Here is a 22,816-nt window from a genome sequence, read left to right on the forward strand (position 1 = left end):
TCGACAGCAAGAGCATTGAGCTTGTCAAAGTGCATACAGATGATAACCCTGCAGACCTTGTCACGAAAGGTCTTCTAGCAAAGCGGTTTGCTCATTGCCGACAGATGATGGGAGTTGGATAGATATATGTATTTCAGCTTTGTACATACCTAGACTTAGCTGATTCTTTTCTCCTCTTAAGGCACATTGCCTTTAGGAGGGAGGTTGTTGGGAATAAAGGCCTCGTGCCTTTTAAATGTGCCCGGGTGTGAACACACCCTTAGCACTTGTACTTACACATATATATCTATCTAAAAACCTAAATGTACTCTCTCGTCATTGTACCTAAAAAACGTGGTCAATCTCCACTCTACTCTAGCTCACACTCTCTCTATCTCTTCGCGCCTGAGAAAGATTGTCTGTCTCGATCTCCGTGTCTAACCCGTCACTATAGCCACATATTTAGTTTGCAGTTTCAGCCCTGAGCAGATATATGCACAACACACGCGTGTCACATTGGCAAGTTGTGAAGTGTGTTTTTCATTCCTTGCAAGATACTAGGACTCTTGGATTGTTTTATGTGCCAAGGGGGGACTGTTGTAATTACATGGCTAGAGTGATTCAAATTCGGCTATTGATTTTAATTTACGTCACTCTGCAGGTGGAAATTGTTTCTTTCTTAGCTGATCTTGCATTTCCTGGCTTAGCAAGAAACAATCCGTTGTTGCCACATCATCTTCTGAAGCTGAATGCATGGCAACTTTCACTACTACAGTTGAATGTATACGGCTAAGACGTTTGTTGGCTGATATTGATGTATTTGTTACGGAGCCTACTCCTTTGTTTACTGACAATTAGAGTGCCATTGCAGTGGCACTGAGCCCAATGTTTCATGTGCACACGAAACGCATAGAGATCCACTATCACTTTGTCAGAGAGTGACTACATTCAAGAGATATCAGCCTTGTCTATTGTTCTACCAATAACAATGTGCCAAACATCTTCACTAAAGCTCTTCCTGGTGACAAGTTTGAAGCATTTCACAATGCTTTAAATTTGATCTCCTTTGGTGGATGATCCTTGTATGCATATCACTTTTTCCTCTAGGGGGTGTTGGGTTTCACATATGCCTACGCTCACAAAGGAGTATCAATGATCCACTGTAGGATACCAATGTATTTTTTACTCTCCGTATGAGAGGTCTTTTCCCCCAGTCACATTATTTTCTATTCTGTGTGTTTATGTTACATAGTTCGGTCACTTACTGTACTTTACACCTTTCGCGTATGAATGCACCTTAACAACCTACTCTATCTCCAGCTAAGAGCTGTTGGGCTACGTGCAGGGACTGATCAGTCCATCATCATTATATTAGTATTCTTCTTTAGTAAGTGCAGTATTCTTCCTTCATCTTGTGCTTCCTCTTTCTCTCTCTCTCTCTCTGCTTCTCTCTATGTTTGTGTTTCTCTTCCATTGCGCACTCTCACAGTGCCTAGTAGTACACCTTTGAACTCACCACCCTATAAAGTGAATGTTGCCCAACAACAAGAAATAATAAGTCAAATTAATGAGGACTAATTCAGCCCAATTCATCACCCTTTTGCTCACCTATACTCCTCGTGTAGAAAAACAATGGCTTATTGCAAATATGTATTGATTACCATGCCTTGAACTAGAACACCATCAAAATAGTCCCCTCTATTGAGGATAGATCTTCAATAGAAATATCATCAGATACCTATAAGACTAGAAGATATGCACAAGGCAACTTTTAGAATCATTTTTGGATTATATGAGCTCTTGGTCGTGTCATTTGACCTTACAAATGCACTTGTGATATGTAATCGCACGATGAATCAAATTTTTCAACCCTACAAGCCTTTCATTGGCACATACTTTGATGACATCATAGTCTAAACAAATAATGAAGCAAAACATTCGATGCATTTGACTACATGGTTTGAGTAACTCAAAACACACAATGTTGAGATACCAAAGTCATTAAGTTCATTGTATTCCATTAATAACTGTTTTGCTTTCCATTTACAGCCCCAAAAAGGATTTATATGTAACCAGTCGTTACCATTTTTGTAATGGCAAATTGTGCCACAAGGAATTGCTGAAATACAACCATCTATAATCAATTTTAAGAAATACATCAATAATCTAAACAAATACCGAAAGAGGCACCAAGATTTGGGGCCAATAAGTATCATCCATGGTGCAGGAGCACTCTAGCTCTAGTTGTATGTGGAATTTTCTTGCTGAATTTACTATTAAGCTGAAGTTAAGTGTGTGCAAAGATGTGGTTTACTGCCCTTCGGACTTCCAAAGGTCGGTTTCAGCGTCCATCAAGTTGAACCTCAAGAATAGTTGGCACAAGTCTGGTATTGCTCTATTATATATTGATGTCTCTTGCAACAAGTTACAGCTTGGTTCAATCATCCAGCTTCACACTCAAAGATCTCCTCTCGTTGCTTTTGTTGTTTGGGATGTGGCTGAGTCTCATGACACTCATCATCATACGCTCTATTCTGAGTGGGTAATATGGGAACCTTAGCTATGGCAAAAGAGTGTAAGAGATCAGTAAGTTGTGATGTAAGCACTATGTGGTACCTTTTGAACCCGTATCATAAAGCTTGTGATAGATGGCATCCTTACATACAACGCTGCACTCCTGGAAGAAGTGAACAGTGATATGGTGGGTGGATATAGCTTTATGGACTGGTGATGTATGAATTGGGCTGTCTCCAATGATCCTAATATGTGGCATACTATGCTGCTCCCTCCTCCATGTGAGACACATGTGTTGGCCTGATTGTGGCCAGTTGCTCATTCCATTATAGATGAGGAAATTGTGCTGCAATCCTAGCTCTAGTATCTCGTGAGCATGGTGTGTAACTGCCCTAGTGTCCAAACACACTGTTTGTGATCAATAGTCCTCTTCTATCCTAGGTAAATGCATAGGGTTCCCACTTGAAATCAAAGGTAGTACATTGTCTGCTTATCGTCCTGAAATTGAAGTCTCCCACCAAAAGAACTTCTCCAAGTCTCAGATACCATGTGATATTGTCAGAGAGAATACTACATGGAGGTGTGGTCCCTCCTCTGCCCCCCCCCCCCCCCCATCTACACAAGGTATCTCTCCATCATTTGTGTCCATGCCATATCTGGATGCATCAATTGGGAGTAGCATACAATAAGCAATATATGACCCTGGTCTCTATCATCTAGAATCTAACTCGGTTAAAGTGCGCCTCTAGGTCTCTCCTGATGATATTGATCCTCAGCTGGAGCTTTACTGAATCAAACAGCCACCTGTTCCTCTGAATGCTAACTCCATTGGGACCATGCTATGTGTGGTAGTCCCCTCTTGGAAATCTCGTGTGCCATTGTAAGACAAATGGTTTAGTCATTTTAGTCCATCATGGTCAGTTTTATTGTGACCCGACACTCTCAATCCACCCAAACATTCTAGTCCTTCGCTTTTCTATATATAGTCCCTACTGCTACTCCCTTTCTTACCTTTTGGCCCAAACACCACATGGTGGGTCTATAACTCCACACTCACCTACACTGTCACTCATGTGCATCCTACACTTGCTCCACGTATTAACATTTGCTAACAATGTAAACTTTAAATGTATATACAAATAGTAATTCCTTGCTAGCGAAAAATGGCCATGACAAATATAAGAGGCAAAGTTTTAGACCATGTTTGAGAACCATAAACACAAATGGTATGTATAGGACTCTAGAATCGTTCGGGGGCAATGCATGGCAAAAGCTGCATCACTTGATGGACTTTTGTTCACTCTCTGCCAACATTGCTTGACATCTCCTTTGAGGCTGACCTAGAAGAGATTTGTCTTCTTTGTGGAGGAGGTTTCTCAGCAATGGTTGGTGTTAAGGCTCTCCCCAACATGCGAATATTGGAGTATTAGACTCATCATTCTAAGATGCATGCAATGCTAAGCAACCTTACAAAGTTGTGCATATGGAAGGGGTGCTGGAGCCTGGTTTGTCTTCAGCAGACGCCAGGCATCAGAAGGATAGCATTTTGGCAGAGCTTTGCAGCTCTCTCAACAATGCTCTTAGCATCAGATTCAATAAATTCTCACCACATAGCACCTCCAGCAATTTTTCCTTTGTGGCTAGCAGACTGTTGGATGGCAAACCCAATCCGACTGGAATATATTTATCCTTCTTTGCTTCTTACTCATTACTCAAAGATCACCTTAAATGGCACTTGTACAAGCTCAAGGTGACACCCCCTTTTATGTTATAGATCCCTGTCATATTGTCTATACTTAGCTCCTCTTTTCTTGGCAAGATAAATGTCATTTTACCAAACATGGAGAGAAATGTCAGTAGAAAGGGAATGGTATGGAGGACCAATTGCAACAACACTGCAAAGGATATGATAGCCAGGAAGTGGATTATGAAACGAAGACAAGATGCACTATTACTACTTGCCTTCCCTCATTAAATTTCATTGTCATTACCATCAATCTTCCAGACTCTTCCTACATCCATAATTCAAACATTGGCAGCACTTCATTTATACTGTTATCTCTCAGTAGTTTATAAACATATCTTTCAACACATTCCACCTATCTAACTCTACAAAGTTAACTTAAACTTTGATCCTAATAAGAACTGAAAGGTCAAAGAAGATTTATTATGGGACTTGAATCCTTAGTCAAGGATTCCGCATGTGACATCAGTTCAAACATTTACTTTCAGTCTATCGGCTCAATGTGTATCAAAGCTTCATGCTTATCAAGAAAATATGTTAGGACTTCCGTTTTCTTTTCCACCTTAACATTCTCTTATTGTCAATATTGCTACCACTGCTGTGTATCAAAGTTTCATGCTTGTTGAGAAAATATGTTAAAGACTTCCATTTGCTTTTCTACCTCGACATTCTCTTCTTGTCAATATTGCTTCTACCGTGTCACCTGTGTCTCCTATAAATATAACAAGGCTTGAGTTGATGCAATGTTGGTTATTAAGACTCCACAATCACATCATTTTGTGTAGGATACAGCCAGCTTCATGTGGAAATAAAAGCAACTTTACGCGTTGGTTGTGCATTCTTCACCATAAGAGTTTTGACACTTTCGAAATGATTATTTCTGGAATAAACCAGCCAATGCTTCTAATCAAACAATACGTTTATTGCAGATTTGAGAAAGGCATGCAGCTGTTCTGCTAAGGTGTTAAAGGACCATAAGCAACCATAAATTGAAATAACAGCTAGGATTTCATGTCTTTGCAACCTTGAGTTGTGGCCATAATGATTGCATACAAACATGCTTGGAAGGGTTGTGGCAAAAATAAGACTTACTTGCAATGTGTGTCAACAAATTTTGCATCGATGCTTGCAATGAGAATATCACATGCTAGGGCAATCTCAAACCCAGCCGTAACAGCAAATCCATTTATTGCACCAATTATTGGCTTGCCACAAGCTTCCATTTGTATAACGGGATCTGTTTCCTTGTTCTTCACGTCTCCTTTGAAGACAGCTTGAGCAGCAGTTAAATCCTGAAGACCCATTACAATGAAAAACAAAAGTAAAGAACACTTGTGTATAAGTGTTGAACACATTTTAAAAACTTGTGTGCTTTTTAAAAACACAGGCAAATAACATTGTTAATGAAATCAAGGCTTCTAAATAACCGTAAGTGCAAAAAAACAGCCTATGTGTGAGAAAAAGATCAGCAAAACATTTGGAACTATTGGTGTTGCATAACTATACTAGCATAATGTCCAAAAAGGAAGAAAACACAAGAAACAAGAACCAGCTTCACCATTGCTGGGACTATCCAAGCCTTGCATTAGACCCGATGCTCAGCCTTTAGAACATGAGAAACAAGAACCACCTTCACCACTTTTGGGGCTATCCAAGACTTGCATGATACATTTGACACAATGCTCATCCTTTGGGGCTCCAATGAACCCTAGTCGAATACAAGCTTGGATAAACAAAGTTGTTTGGGAATCTCGAGATTTGAGTGAAAAGCTCCTGCTGATGCACACGCTCCTGCTCTACCCCCCCATCGCACCTGTCTTCTCCAACCTTCTGCTGCACCTACTCCCCCCGCCTTCTGTTCCACCTCCCTCCCGTCTTGTACCTAGCACGACTCCCCCCCCCCCAACGCTGACCCCGCCTCCTTCCACCTGCTGCTCTAGCAACATGTTTGGTAGGTTCTCAACAAGGATGCGCAATGGAAACCTCTAGTCAAACGCCGGTGCATTCTACGAGTGCCTCCCAGTCAAACACCTTGCGCATCGTCCTCTCTAAGGAACAGCTCTTAGCCATCCATGCTGCAAAGCTGGAGCTTAAAGAAACACCAATCTTTGGTTAGGTAGTAGGTCACTCCCCATCTAGGGCCCAGCTTTGGGATTGGCTTCACTCTACGCTGCACATCGATACACAAAAAACTTCACTTTTCTTTTTCATAAAATACACCCAAACTTTCCTGCTATAGTCATCAATAAAAGTAACAAAATAATGACAGCCTCCAAGAGATGCAACTTTAGTAGTCCACACATCAGAGTGGATTAATTTCAATGGCTTCTTACTCTCTTGAACATGTCTAGGAAATGGTTTCCTTGCCTGTTTTCCAAACTGGCAGACTTCACATACCTTATGCATTTCTGCAACCTTGAATTTAGACAATCCTACAACAATATTTTGGGCTTGCATTGATTTAAGTCGCTGTACATTAACATGACCAATGCTTTTATGCCAGATATCAATATCTGCAACTACACCGGTCCCATTTGCAACCATTGTTGCACTCAATTCAGACATGTCTGCATCCAACGTAAACATTCTGCCCTTCTTCTTTCCCTTTGCTATCAAGCGACCTTTATTTTTCATATCCTCAACAAAGCATCCATGAGAATTAAATCTGACCTGCAAGCCCTGCTCAACCATTTGACCAACAGAAATTAGGTTCTTGGTGATATTCGGGACATGAAATACATCCGACAGGTATTTCTTTTTCCCATCCTGCATAGATAAAGGAATTTTTCCAATCTGCACAATAGGATGTGCAATATCATCACCAGTCTCCACAAATCCTGGTTTTTTCATTTTCCTTGCATCCTGCATCCATTCTGCATGACCTGTCATGTGGTTTGATGCACCTGAGTCAACATACCACACATCGTTGCTTTCTTCTGCACTTGTCACAGAATTGATCGTGTGCTGCACCATAAACAAATGCTCATTTCTGTCATCACCCTGTCTACTAGAAGATGCATAATTTCCTTGTTGCAATTTTTCATTCATGATGTCATTCTGCTTTTTATAGCAGTCTTTAGCCATATGACCCATTTTACCACAGTAGTAGCATTCAACATTGTTGTTTGCATTTTGGCCTCTTTGCCATCCACCACAACCTCTTTGGCTCCCCCTGCCTCTAGAGTTACCACGTCCTCCTCCATAGGACTGGTTTTCTTGAGTTTGCTGCATATTCTGATTTCTACCACGGCCTCCAGATCGGCCTCCTCTACCTCTGCCTCTACCTCTTCCAGCATTTGAGTAGAAGACAGCTTCTTTTGAAATTCCTCCTGAAGAAGATGCAGCACCATTTCTCTACTCCTCAGAAATTAAAAGAGCAATCAGCTCCTCAAAATCAAGAAATCTTTCACGGACGGAAATGGATGTTCGGAACTGTGCATAATCCTTTCCTAGACCATTCAAGGTCACAGAAACTAAATCACCATCTTCGACTGACAACCCAATGGAAGCAAGTGCATCTGCAATCTTCTTCACCTTCATGTGGTAGTCATTGATGCTCATGCTCTCTCTTTGCACATTGTGCAACTCTTGCTTGAGCTGCATTTTCCTGGCTTGCGTATTTGTGCTGTACATTTTTGACAAAGTATCCCATGCCTCCTTTGGCGTACTTGCATCTTGAATATGCACAATCATAGAGTCTGAAATGCTGATAGACAGCCAGTATATAACTTTCCTGGCTCTCTCATGCCATGCTTTAAATGCCTGCATTTGCTGTTGATTGGGAACATCAGGAAGAAGTGGTTCTTCTTCATTTCCTGCAACGAATTCCCAATATCCTTTTCCCATAAGGAAATTCGTCATTCTGAACTTCCATGCTTGGAAGTTGTTCTTGTCAAGCTTTTCAGTGACAATCTGTGAAAGAGAATCAGACGCCATTACAGAACACTGCAAAAAATTCTGTCACTGCAAAGAACACAGCTTCAGTCTCACAAGGGCAAATCTGCAAAACTGACGAAAGTGGTATTTGACCACACAGTCACTTCCTAATGATAATTTTGTATCAAGAGGCAACAAGAATGATTCTGTAACTCCCAATATCTCTGCGCACAGGCATACGATGCAATTTCTACAGTAACTTTTCACTGACCTGTAGAACAGTGGTCGCACAACATAAAACAGGACCTTTTCCTGAGTGCGTGCAGAAAACTTCCGCCTCCAAAACAGATCCCGAAATGGCCTCAAATCAAAAAAACAGAGCAACTGAGGGCTAAAGCCCTCACCCGCAGCATATACTGCCCTCTTGCTACACCGCGAAGGGCGTCTCAATCTGAGACAATGCACTCTTGCACTTTCTCGCTATGCTACCTGCAGAGACTTCCTGCCAAAACAGAAGAATGAAAGCAACACTGGTCCTCTTACCAGAACACTGCGAACTTGGCTTGCTTTCTTGAGCTCCTTACTACGAACAAGGCTCTGATACCATGTCAAGATTGTGGGAGAGAAGCAAGGAGTCTCACTTGTAGCTTTCTTGCTTGCACAATGGGAGAATACACACAAAGATGGAGGCTGAAAACAGTTTTCCTCTTCTTAGTTGTGTAAGCCAAAAGGAAGTCAAATACATAGAAATAGAAGAACCCTATATATGGGTCTCAAACCAAACTCAACTAACTAAGGTGGCATACTAACTAAGCCACGAACTAGAGTAGATAAGGATAGCTGTCATCTAGCTATTATTCATGGGCGGTGTACCAACCGCATCTGCAACTGACAAGTCGGTGACATAAATGCACAACGGTCACCCTGGCATATCACGAGTGGAGCTCGATATCTCAACATTCAGTCCACTTCTCTAGATCAACATACTGTTTTAGATTGTCTTAGGCTAATTTTTTCTTTGTTCTTTGGATCTGATGTCTACGTTGGGCCTACAAGCTTACACAGAGTATACTAGTAGAAAAGTATGTTAAATTTTCAGATCGCATATAGTTCAAATTTTGACAAGTTTTCACATTATAATGTATGTTTTAAAATGTGTCTGTGTCATGGGAAATTTTGATTAATTAAATGTATACTAGTAGAAAAGTATGTTAAATTTTTAGGTCATATATGGTTCAAACAATACCGGTGAAACGTAACTTTTTCATACTTTTATACCCATATGTGTATGCATATGAAAAACGTATGAAAAAACAATGGTGTCGATTGTCCAAGATTTAGTGGTAACGTGTTTATTTCCAAAGGTGTGTATTTAATGCTTGTTGTAAATTGGGTCGAATCGGGTTATGACTGTCCTTTCCAAGACGAAAGAATGGTTTCAGGGTTAGATATTTAAATGATTTTATGCCCTAGACTAAGGTTTGTGGAAAGTCTCAACACTTTCAGTTCAAAGAGCTTAGGAATTTAAAATTGAGGTTTGGCAACCTTCAATGTTATTTTAATGAGGACAGCACCAAAGGGCCCTAGGCACCTCATTTTAGCATGCAATGAAAATGGGAATTTACCAAATATCAAGTTTGGATCAATTTTGGGCTGCATGCAAGTGTATCTTCCATGTTGGGCTGTTTTTCTTCCATTCTAGGCTGTTGGGGGCAGATCTGAGGGTAGAGAACTCAATTGTGAGTGGGAGATGGCTGTTGAAGTTCTAGGACAACAAGGCGACCGGATCTAGAGCAGATCCTGGAGCTGCAAGCAGCTAAAAACCCTAAAAACGAAGTCAAGCATGTTGCTGGTTTAGAAATTCGGGTTTCAGACAGCAGCACAACCCTAAAAACCAGCAGGTGACCTGATTTTCTCCCCCCCAAAATAGCAAGGGATTGTTGTTACAGCCCTTTCTTGGCATCAAATTAAAGGTCTCTCTCTCCTTTACTATCCTTTAAGAAGTGTGCCATTGAATCTCAGTCATTCTCATGTTTGCTTAGTTGCTTGAAGGTGGACAGCATTGTTTAAGCTGTTGAAACCCTAATTTAAATTGGGGTTTCTCAGCAATCTCAAACTGCATGCCCATCAAACAGAAGTCCAAAGATCAAAGTACTTGTTGGAAATGAAGCATTTACAACAGATCTAATGAATATTGGACATCGGCATTGAAGTTGACCCACATGCAAGTTTACTAGATTCAATTTGTTTCCAAATTGTGTCATAATCAAAGGTGCAAATTGGATCTGGATATAGCTGGTGAAGGCCAAATATATTGGAATTTGTAGAGAGCACTTTATATCTCTGTGTACCACAAATTCAAGCAGCACAAGTTTAGGACATACCACAAGGGCCATGTTAGATCGGGTCATCTACCACCCTATCCAAGAAAGAAGGCTAGTTTCAAGTACCCTTTACTTTCAATGCTAAATCCAATGAAAATGCACTTAACGGCTTTGTCTTGAAGCTTGTGTCTACATGGCTCTTGCAGTAAAGCATACCAAGCATCCAAACACATGTATACGTGACACCACTCACATACAGCATCTCCAAGCCTTGTAAAGTATACATGCATCCAATGCTTTTGTAGGGCAATGACTAAGAATATATACTAGGTACACAGAGCCAACTTACGTAAAAGCATAAATCAAGCCATCTCCACTAAGGGAAGCCTTGTCCAGCAAGAGAAAATACATAAATTGTGGACCCATCATGAGTCCCATAAGGGAGAATAGATCGGTTGGGGACCTAAGTCTATATGAGGTTTAGCAAAACAATCAACCATGCCTTCAGGTGTCATGAAGGTGTTGATTGAGGAGCCCTTTAGCATCCCTACTCGTATAACTACATCTCTGAAAAATGCTAGAAAAATTGCACCAAAGAGGCAACCAAAGTTTTCCACCTATCATGAGGACATGTATTTTTGAAACCTCACTTAATATGTGGATTAATTTTTAATCATATGGTTAAGTAAATATTGTACATGTGATATGTAACTGGGATTAGAGTAAATTTACAAGCCTGAGACCTGATGAAATCACGGGATGTCAAAGGCAAAAGTTGCTATAAGTTATGCTGCATAGGTACTTGGTGGTATCTAGTGCCAATTGTTAGCCTAGGTCATTCATTTGGCCATAAGTGTCAATTGGTGACACTAGAAAAGTGGTGTTTAATAAACCTAACACCAATTTGATGGTCAAAGATGACGCACAGACACTCGGGAATGGAAGTTACTTAGCCAATTTAATTATTGGCCAGTCAGATTATTTTTCTAGGCAATGAAATAATTATAAGATTAATTTTCAACATTTAAACACTAAAAATTAATATTTAATTATGAATAATAATTGAAAAACCATTTGGAAAGGCTGGCACTTGTCAAAAATGCATATACAAGACTGAAAAACGTCTTTAGAGACTGGAGAGAGGCACTTTAGTGCATTCAGTCTACAAGAGAAAGAGGGAAGATGTTGTTGATCTAATCTGCAGCCATTGAAGGATCTTCTGAGACAGCCAAGGGCAAGAGAACACCAATCTGCAATCGGCAACAACATCTACAAGCTGATGAGACAAGGCAGCAACAATAAATGACTAATTTTCTTCAATTCTTCATGAAGAAAGTTTGAATTTTCTCTCTCCTCAATAGCAACCTTGAGAAGCGTGCCAAAAATTAAAAGCTCCAAGACTTGGATTCAACAGGACTAAAGCTATTTTCAGTCAAATTCAAGTGGAGGGACCAACAAATCAATGAATTTGGAGCATTCTCCATCTCCATCAAAGCGAGTGAAGGCCAATTGATTGCTCGAATCAAGGAACAAATCAGATTGAAGACTTACTGGTCATTTTGGACAGCAAGGGGAGTCGGACTACCAAAAGGGATTGGAAAAATCCCATCATACATGAACTTATTCTTCAATTAAGTTAAAGAAATGCAGAAAGGGGCGCCAGTATTGGGACCAATGGAATGTCCATTGTCCAAGATTGTGAGTAGATTCGCATTTCTCAATTTTGTAATAAATTTTGTTGCTGTAACTAAGTTGTAATCAAGGAATTACCACCCATGCATGGAAGGAAGGCCGGTTTCATGGTTCCATTGCCAGGATGCCCTGATGAGCACAAACAGTTGGCACCTGTGGGGCAGCAAGTGCAAATGCATGGTCAACTTGGTAGTGCCAATCCATGGGAACATGGGCAGTAAGGTAATTATGCACATGCAACCATGGGATAGCAAGGATACTTTGGTGGTGGTACTACTTTTTATGCTATGGTTGGATAGGCACCGCAAACGGGAATGTATAGCTCAAATCCCTATGGTATGCAGCAACCAATGCATGGTTCAAAACACCCAATGTATCCGGGTAATACAAGTGGAATACCTAATCCCATGTATGGCAACATAGGCATGATACCTAGGCACAATGCAAACCATATGGATATGTATCTGCACCCCCAAGGACTGTTATAGAGCACAAGGATTTGCTATTGGTTATGTAGGAACATCTGATAGTGCTGGCTATTATGTAAATACAGCAAATGCACCCTTTTTGCAGCAACCTATTTATGATAACTTGACTCCCATAGCTCTTGCCAAAGGACTATGATGAAGGTGGCAAAAGTGTGAAGTTTAAGCCTTTCAATGGTGCACAAGATAGACTGAAAGCACTTGTTTTAATTTAGCAATTTGATGCAGCCTACTCTAGAGGCAACTTCACAGAGGCATCTAGGATACGAAAGATAGCCACATTTTTTAAGGGAAATGCATTGCAATGGTGGTCTACACTTCTTATTCAAGGAAAGTCACCTACCACTTGGGTCTAGTTCAAGAAAATGTTTGCTTCAAATTGGTTAACAAGTACCTTTGAACTAGACATTATGATAGCTTGGAATCAGTTGAATTCCAAAGATTGCAAGAACTTGGATCAGTATAATAAGAAGTTATGGGATGCACCGCTGCCAATTACTTCTTATCGCATAGTACCCCTCCATGAGCAGGTGGAGAAGTCCATTTGTGGTTTGCCAAAGGGTATTCGGGATTTTCGCATTAAGTCCACTATTTTCAGCATGTCTTAGCTAATAGAAATTGCTACTACATCTGACACATTGTTGCATGGAAAGGATGTAGGATTCCAAGATAGTGATGCCAAGCCACATGTCACTGAGGCCAAGGCTAAGAAAAATGATAAATTTGAAAATAAAGTTGAAAATCATGGCAAATTTTGCCACATCTATTCAGTGTACTAGTCACTATGTTTGGTATACACATGGGTATGGTTTTCACAACTACTCTGAAACTAAACATTTGCATTGATTAATGATCATCGGGGACTGATTAACGAATGCTAGTTTTCAGTGTATGATCATTAATATTCGGTGATATTCAGCTGGTTTTCTGGACAGCAGCATATGTTATGATGTCATTGATGTTTTAACCATGGTTTATGCTTGGTTTATGCTATGCTATGGTTTGGTTTTGCCAAATGAGTTGAGCTCATGAAAAATAGACATGTCACATGATAATCTGGCAATGTTTTTGAGATTCTTTGTGAGTCTTATGTTATGTTATATTGGCTGGTAATTTTCAGCATGTGTTGGGCATATGGAATGGTTGAGCAGCAATGCGCAATGTTGTGTTAACTATGATGCCTTGTGGAAATTCCAGTCCACTATTTTGTTTTTGATGCATCTAGCAATGCAATCGAGGACGATTGCAAGAATTTTTAAGAGAGAGGGTTGTCATGAGGACATGTATTTTTGAAACCTCACTTAATATGAGGCTTAATTTTTAATCACATGATTAAGGAAATGTTACACATGTGAGCTGTAACTGTGGTTAGAGTAAATTTACAAGCCCGGGACCCAATTAAATCATGGGATGTCAAAGGCAAAAGTTGCTATAAGTTATGTTGCACGAGTACTCATTGGTATCTAGTGTCAATTGTTGACCTAAGTCATTCATTTGGCCATAAGTGTCAATTGGTGACACTAGAGAAGTGGTGTTTAATGAACCTAACACCTTTCCGATGGTCAAAGATGATATAGACACTCGAGAATGAAAGTTGCCTAGCCAATTTAATTATTGGCCAGTCATATTATTTTTCTAGGCAATGAAAAAATTATAAGATTAATGTTCAACATTTAAAGACTGAAAATTAATATTTAATTATGAATAATACTAAGAAAACCATTTGGGAAGGCTGGCACTTGTCAAAAATACCTAGGGAAGACTGAAAAACGTCTTTAGCAACTAGAAAGAGGCATTTTAGTGCATTTAGCCTACAAGAGAGAGAGGGGAGATGCTGGTAGTCTGATTTACAGCCATTGGTGTTAAGAAGATTGCTAAGGTTTGCACTGAGGACACACAGAGTATACAACCACGACAGAAACACATAGACACAGAGTGCAAAACTCAAACCCTAAACGCAAAACTCAAAACTCAAACACAAAAACTCAAACACAAACAGAAGAAGGGAGAGAGAGAACACAACTCTAAAGTGAATGAATGATGTAAATGAATGTAAGAGTGTACAGTGTGCTCAAGGGCAGAGCAATGTCAAAGTGTGACGTCCACCAAAGACGGATCCCAAGTCTGTGACCACCAGTCGGAGTGTAGGAGTGCTATAGTGAATGGCAGCAGGATGGTCACCAAAACACAACAGTCTAGAGGCTGGAAACTGGAAAACGCAGCAGTGGACCACCGATCGGGGGCTGGAAACTGTGCACAATCTGCTGTAAACAGCAGGCTGAAACAGTGTCTGAGAGTATCAAGGCCTGCAATGCTGAAAACGCAGGCAAGCTAACCCTGGAGATGATGGACAGCAGGCTGAACAGTAGTCTAGGACAGTTTGGAGCAGTCGCCAGCAGCTGAGAGCTGTCGCTACAACAATGGACAGGCTGAAGATGATGTGGTTGCAATTGATGATGGCTGGAAAGCAGATGGAGGCGGGCTGCAGGCTGGAAACTAGGCACCAACAACAACAGAGGGTGTGTGGGCTGGTGTAACCTGCAAAACAAGAATGATTGCTGAATGGGGGTAGCCTGTCTATTTATAGATGTGGAAGGGCGCCCCAAAAATTAGGGTTTCCACTAAACTTTCTCAAACCGCTCCCCATTTTAGGGTTTCCACTGAACTCTCTCGAACCACTCCCCGTTTTAGGGTTTTACTCTAAAAGAGAATTTTTAGTATGTTTTGGGGCTGTTTAAGAGGCTAATCAGCAAGTAATGCATATTTTAGCTCAACAATTGGAGAACCTTCTGAGGCAGCCAAGGGAAGGAGAAGACCAATCTGCAGGCAAGCAACAAGATCTACAAGCTGTTGAGACAAGGCAACAGTAGTAAAATATTGATTTTCTTCAATTATTCGTGAAGAAATTCTAAATTTTCTTTCCTCAACAACAACCTCAAGAAGCATGCCAAAAATTGAGCACTCCAAGACTTGGATTCAACTGGATTGAAGCTATTTTCAGTCAAATTCAAGTGAAGGGACCAGCAAATCAATGAATTAGGGGCATTTTCCATCTCCATAAAAGCAAGTGAAGGCCAATTGACTACCCGAATCAAAGGGCAAATCAAATTAAAAACTTGCTGGTCATTTTGGACAGCAAGGGGAGTTGAAATATCGAAAGGAATTGGGAAAATCCCATTGTACATCAACTTCTTCTTCAATTAAGTTAAAGAAATACCAAAAGGGGCACCAGTTTTGGGGCCAACATGGAGTCCGTTTTCCAAGATTAGTTAATTTGCATTTCTTAAGTTTGTAATAAATGTTGCTGTTGTAACTAAGTTGTAATCAAGGAATTACCACCCATCCACAAAAGGACAGTTGGTTTCACCACCAGCAAGCAATACTCAACCGAGAAGCCTAGAAAAAAGAGAGTGGCAAGGTTCCATTGCAGACACTACTACAAGGGAGTTGCATATGAGCTTCTATGTGCCGCATCCATGGACATGAGGCAAATCATGAAAATGCCTTGCCCTGTCACTCAGCACTACCTCCTCTATGTGCAAGGTAGAATAAAGTCAATATTGCAGCCGTACCCCAAACCTATTCAAAGACCACGGTCTCCTCCAACTCCTCTATTTTTCAGAGAAAAGTAAAATTTCTATTAACACACCTCAAAACAAAGTGTCCCAAGGCAAGGTACAAAGCAACCTTTTAAGGGACTTCTATATCAAGAATTATATAACAAGGGGAGGTCTATTACAAAGCTTAAGTGAATAGCCAATCAAGAGATCTATAATGCCAAACCATGTGGGTCTAAAAGAGAAAAAAGATGCCAAAATCCCGAGTCCTAATAAGAAAAGCACCTCTCCTCTTCCCCAAAGTCTTTGAGCTGCCTATATTTTCTCCCATCTCCCATGAAGAGCATGCACAATCTCTATCCAAATCTTGGAGAGAGTCTCTACAATAGATATGTCCAAAAACTCTATAGCTTAGCTACATCTAGCTGTCCATATGTACCTAGCAATCTCTACTCTGACTATCTAGGTCAATAATCCCCAAACCACCCCTGTATCTAGGCTGGATGATAACATCCCAGGCTACCTTAGCCCTCACAAGACTACCATCTCCACCTAACCAAATAAAATTCTTGAAGAATCACTTCACTTGGCGAATGCATGAACTAGTGAAGGCCCAACAAGAAGTTATGTACCACATGGTGGCTAACAAAACCAAATTTGCAACTACCACCCTGCCTACTAGTGATAGTCTTGATGTGCTCCAACGTAGTAGCTTTCGTCTAATGCTAAGTAATAACGGTGTCAATTGTTTGCTCTGAAGCAATATCAATGCCTGCATGGCAGCCCATGGATTTCATAGAAATGCCATACGAGACCAAAGTGAAACTCTCATGTGTTTTCCAACCTATCTATCGAGTATTGCAAACCCAAAAATCAGTAGGATTTGTGCCACTTCATAAGAGCTCTTGAGGCTCTGCAAAAGACCTCCATCGCAGCTACAAAGGCCCTAAAATTCTCCTCATCCCCACCCAGGTAAACAGATGTGTCATCGGCAAACTCTACATCCGACAACTCCTCAAACTCCGGAATGGGAAGTCTAATGCCTCAAATACTTTTATTCCTCCTCGAGAAGAAGCTCATAGCCTCTGCAACAAATAAGAAAAGAAAAGGAGAGGTGCAAGGGGGCATCCCTGTCTAATTGACCTTTGAATACTAAATATGGCACCTGTAGTCCCACCAATAAGGACCTAGATGTGATATGATGAATATAGAGCCAATACACCTCGCATCCACTGCTCTAGGAAACCCATCCTCAACATGGTGCCATCTAGAAACTTCCAATCAACTCTATCATAGGCCTTCTCAAAATGAGAAACAAAACAATGAGACTTTGTCCCCTAGATCATGCAAGAGCTATGGATTCCCAGAAGGTGAGAATATTGTCAAGCATGTTGTGCTTCCACACAAAACCAATCTAGGTAGGGTGAATGAGGTTTAGCATTAAGAGAGAGAGTCTAAGGCTGATCATTTTGGCTAGGATTTTATACGTTGTTCCAAGCAAAGTGATTGGTCTCCACTAGGTGATCTCTAGTTTGTCTCCACTGCCCTTTGGAATGAGGTTTATCCACCCACCTACATCCTAGTTGTCTTTCCACCTCCCTTTGAAGTGCTGCCAATGAGGTTCTACTAGCCCTCTCTTTCTCTAAGAGACCTTCCCTCTTGCTCTCCTAACCTTCTCTTTAAGAAAGAGCTCAACTCCTACAAACTCTCATCCAAGTCCCTAGCCACCTTGTCCACTAAAAATGACTTGGCCCTCCAAAACCTTGTAATATCCTCCCTCAATTCCTAGTCATAATACAAGTGTAAAGGAATTCTGATTTTGATAACTATTCATATGACTCCCTCTATAAGAGCCAACTATACTATTGCGTGATCTAATTAAGTGGTTGCTGCAAATAATACCAACTACACCCCCTTGTCACAAGCCCAATCATCTACACAAAATCTATCCAATCAAGAGAAGATCCTACCACCAATTGTCCTATCTCTTCTGGAGAACTGCAAGGAGATCTGCCAAACTCTACCATGAAGAACCAGCAAGCCTATTAACACCTCCTCCACTCCCACAGATACCCAGAGTGCTCTCCCTCCTATAGGGATGCCCCAATCTGTTGAGCTAAAATATGCATTACTTGTTGATTAGCCTCTTAAACAGCCCCAAAACACAATAAAAATGCTCTTTTAGAGTAAAACCCTAAAATGGGAAGCAATTCAAGAGAGTTCAGTGGAAACCCTAAAACGGGGAGCGGTTCAAGAGAGTTTAGTGGAAACCCTAATTTTTGGGGCGACCTTTCACATCTATAAATAGACAGGTTACCCCCATTCAGCCATCATCCTTGTTTGCAAGTTACACTAGCCCACCCACCATGTGTTGCTATTGGAGCCCAGTTTCCAGCCTCCAACTTGCCTCCATCTGTTGTCCAGCCATCATCGACTGCAACCACATCATCTTCAGCCTGTCCATTGCTGTAGGCGACAGCTCTCAGCTGCTGGAGACTGCTCCAGACTGTCCCAAACTGCTGTTCAGCTTGCTATCCATCATCTCCAGGGTCAACCAGCTTGCATTTTCAGCATTGCAAACCCTGACACTCTCTAACAGTGTTTCAGCCTACTGTTTACAGCAGACTGTGCACACTTTCTAGCCTCTGATCGGTGGTACACTGCTGCATTTACCAATTTCCAGCCTCCAGACTGCTGCGTTTTGGTGACCATCCTGCTACCATTCACTATTCAGCACTCCAACACTCCGACTGGTAGTCACAAACTTGGGATCCGTCTTCGGTGGACGTCACACTCCGACATTGCTCTGCCCTTGAGCACACTGTACACTTTTACATTCATTTACAGCATTCATTCACTTCAGAGTTGTGTTCTCTCTCTCCCTTCTTCTGTTTGTCTTTGAGTTTTGAGTTTTGCGTTTAGGGTTTGAGTTTTGCCCTCTGTGTCTGTCTGTCTCTTTGTGTTTTTGTCGTGGTCGTACACTCTGTGTGTCCTCAGTGCAAACCCTAGCAATTTCCTTCACACAATCCTGTACTACATGAAGCCAATGCTCACCAACAAAAAGACATACTCTTGCTTGTATCTCTGACGCTCCTACAACGAGCGCCCAATACGTGAAACTTCATCCAAGCAACAGCTTCCCACTACACTAGGAAATCCTCTCTTCCGAGAGGTGATGCTCTTATAGCATAAGAAAATCCATTGATCCTCCAACTAGTGCTCTATGGAGTTCATGTCTCATGAGGCTCTGTCCTTGGCAGAAAAGTCTTCCACCAAATCCTCAAATGTTCCATGAGAGGATCCTCATGGAGATCATCTAAGTCTCTCAGAGACAAGTGTGGCTCCATGGACCATGCCTATCTCTTCTGCAACCTAGTGTATACTTTGTCATGTCTCATCGCTACAATTTCTACAACCTCCTAAAGAGATGGGAACTCAATGGAGTTTAAAGAATCATCTGAACCTGTACCAAACTCCTCGCTCCCTCGCTCCCTCTGATGAGTAACTAGATCCACCTCTCTCCATGGAAATCCCTCCCTCCTACTAAGTATCAAGGACCTAAGAAACAAACTACTCGGTGGAGGCCTCAACTATGAGATCCATCTCAAGTGTTCCAAGTGCATCTAGCACTGCCTCACAAGGCTAGGAGGTGTGAGCTAGCTTCTCCAACAATGCAAAGAGACGATAGGGTTTATGGGGAATAACATAGTGTGTGTACAGCAAACATTGAGAGAGAAGAGAAACTCAAAAACACAAGAAGAACACGATGATGATGCACTAAATCATGCTATAAGAAGAAAAGCTAATACAACGAAGTCGAAGCTCAAAAGATAATTACACTATCCTATTTGAATTAGGCGGTAGCACCTGTGGGGGATCTCCACAGTGAAGGGAGCGAAACACAGTCCTCCGGGCAATGGGCTATCGAAGTAATCACTAGAAGGTGAAGAACAACTGTTGAGTGAGTAAACTACAATCCTCTGATGCCGTCCAAGATGTGAAAGATGACCACTAGCTATCAAGGGAGCAAACCACATTCCTCTGATTCTGAGAAGTGACCTAGGTAGCAAAATGCAAATCCGAGAGTGTTGAAGCTATCAAACGCAAGGAGAGCAGCCCAAATGCTAATGCCAAATGGATAATGATGATACTAGATGATGGAGGATGAGCCAGGCTGCAAAAACGCAAGTCCCAATAGCCTTTGTAATAGACGAGTGATGCTAAGTGATGGAGAAGAAGCTAGTTGCAAAAATGCAAGTCCCAACAGTCTCTGTGACAAATGAGTAATGCCAAGTGATGGAGGAGCCAAGCTGCAAAAACGTAGATCCCACTAGCCCCTGTGTTAGATGATGATGAAATCACTAACGCTCAGTGATGTAGACTATCGCCAGAGGCTAGGATGTTGACACCAAGCTGCAGATGATGACACCAAGCAAGGAGAAGACCTCCAAACTAAAAAACACGAGTGAAGGTGGAGCTTGAAGAAGAAGGGTGCTGATGCCAAGCAAATGACGGTGAGACCAGGTGGAAGATGCTCCAAACGTCAAGCCTGATGATGGAACAGGGTGTCAGAAGTGGTGCAGCAATGGAAGCATAAACAACATGCTGAAATAAATTGCTGAAACACAAGACAAGAAAAAAAAATAAACACAAATACAGATGAGAACTTAGATGTATGCCTGGGAAATGGAATCCATATCGAACACGAGACAGCAGCATACAACAGTGAATCACTGGCTATGTGGGCACCCTGGCACCGGCTGCTCTCTCCTCAAAAGAATCCACAAATGATGGCTGAAGTACAGAAGAGGAGGAGGAGCCCCAACAATATATAGACATAAAATGGAGGGAGCAATAAATGCAGTAGGCCACCATTAAATGTTGGTCGGCCAGCACTAAATGCTCCTTAGCCCTAAAAAGGGCACAAGAAAATGCCAGAAAAAAATACTATAAAAAGGCCGCAGCCTCTGCCAGCACAAACTCACCCTGAGCTAACTAATCTGCTAACACCCTCTCTCAGATCAAGGGTGATCTGATACAATACAATAGTACAATGATGGAGTATCATAAACTATACAACATAGAACCACCAGAAGAACCATGGATATCCAAGCAGTGAGTGGACATCCCACCACCAAGATGCCTCAGAGAGTATCTGACGTCAATGTCGAGCATAACACCACCACCTAAAAATAGAGAAAAATCATAGCAGCTCTCTATGTTATGTCACTCGGGACATACAAGACCAATCTACCAAACATGTCTCTGAACATGTGACCATGGAATCCCCGCCTTCAACCAAAACCACCAAAGTGTCCCCTCATGTGGGCTCTAGACGAAAGCCTCTCACTCTCTGTCAAGTAATCAGCCCATCATGAACCTGGATACACACTAAGGGTTAGGGTTAGAGTAACTCAGAGACAATGAACACAGTGAATAAATGAAATGATATGACTACTAATAATACGATGCTCATGCAGCAAACACACTATACAGTAAATGAATATTGAACCTCGAACTCCTATATCTCTAGGATTAGGGCAAGGGTAATGAGCTGGAGAGGTCGTACTCCAAACAGATCCCGAAACGCAGCAAGGAAGCCTCTGAATGTCGAACACCAGCAAACGCAGCAATGAGAAGCTGGATCTAATGCAGACAACAGTGAGGAGAGAGAAAGACTAAAAATGGAGCATGCAGGAGAGAAAAAGACTAAAAACGCAGGCAAGACAACCTACAAGACAGAGAAAAACTGCAACGACTGCGAATAGGAGAGAGAAAACTGTCAACGTGACAGCTGGAGCCTACAAACACAGCAGTTTGCTGGCGTGGCAACCTGTACGACAACAGTGCATATGAACAACAGTCAGTCGCTAGGTAGAAACAGAAGCAATCAACGTGTGGAGGGCTGGAAACAGGCGCCAGATTGTAGGGAACAGTGATGGACAGCAAGGGCTGAGATGTCCTTCATGACCAGGGTGTGGACAGCAAGCTGATAGCACCTGAAACCTGCAAAAACCAGATTGTAAAAGAGTGAAGGACTAGATGCCAATTTATAGAAAATCAAGGTTCTAGATCCTCTCCCACTTAACTTTCTTGATACGCTTTCCATTTTAGGGTTTTAGCTAAAATAAGCCTAAAATAAGCATGTTTTGGGGTTGTTTAAGTGGCTACGTGCATTTCTTAGCACAACAAATCTTAGCTCCAGGGTTTGTACCTGCCAAACTTCGGTCGATGTGTCAGGGATGTCCCTCTCTGGATCCTCTGTATCTATATAGACATATAGTTGTAGCACGGTTGCTCCATCTCACCACCCTCTCACACTCCCTCTCTAGCATTGGAGAGTCGTGAGGGATATCCGCATCACCACCACTAGAAAGGAGTTGAGGAAGGGGCCACTAAGCCCTTTCCACGATCTGAAGAAGAGGATCCCTTCCGCACCTTGGACTTCGCCTTGGTTGGAGGATCGGAATCTAAATCCGAGGCAGAGAATGACTTGTCGGAGGAGTCCGCATCCCGCTTCGTCTTCTACTCCTTTTTCTTTCGAGAATCCGCTAACTCTTTGCACTCCTTCCTTAAATGACCTTTCTTGCCACAGTGATAACACTGGAGTCTGGGCCTTTGACTTCTTTATCTTTGAACCCCTCT

The 22,816-nt window shown here is 41.6% G+C and overlaps 1 protein-coding gene across 1 annotated transcript in view; it reads right to left on the reverse strand.

Annotated features, from left to right (window-relative positions):
• Positions 1-22,816, reverse strand: part of LOC148021386 (putative enoyl-CoA hydratase 1, peroxisomal) — a 101,276-nt gene that overhangs the window by 72,951 nt on the left and 5,509 nt on the right. The window contains exon 3 of the mRNA XM_087698146.1: positions 5,330-5,529. Coding sequence (XP_087554272.1) covers positions 5,330-5,529 — 200 coding nt within the window. The remainder of the gene's footprint in view (positions 1-5,329; positions 5,530-22,816) is intronic.

Source organism: Lygodium microphyllum, chromosome 18 (genome assembly GCF_053477565.2).
Source record: "Lygodium microphyllum isolate KBCC chromosome 18, Lygodium_microphyllum_v1.1.10, whole genome shotgun sequence".
NCBI lineage: Eukaryota > Viridiplantae > Streptophyta > Polypodiopsida > Schizaeales > Lygodiaceae > Lygodium > Lygodium microphyllum.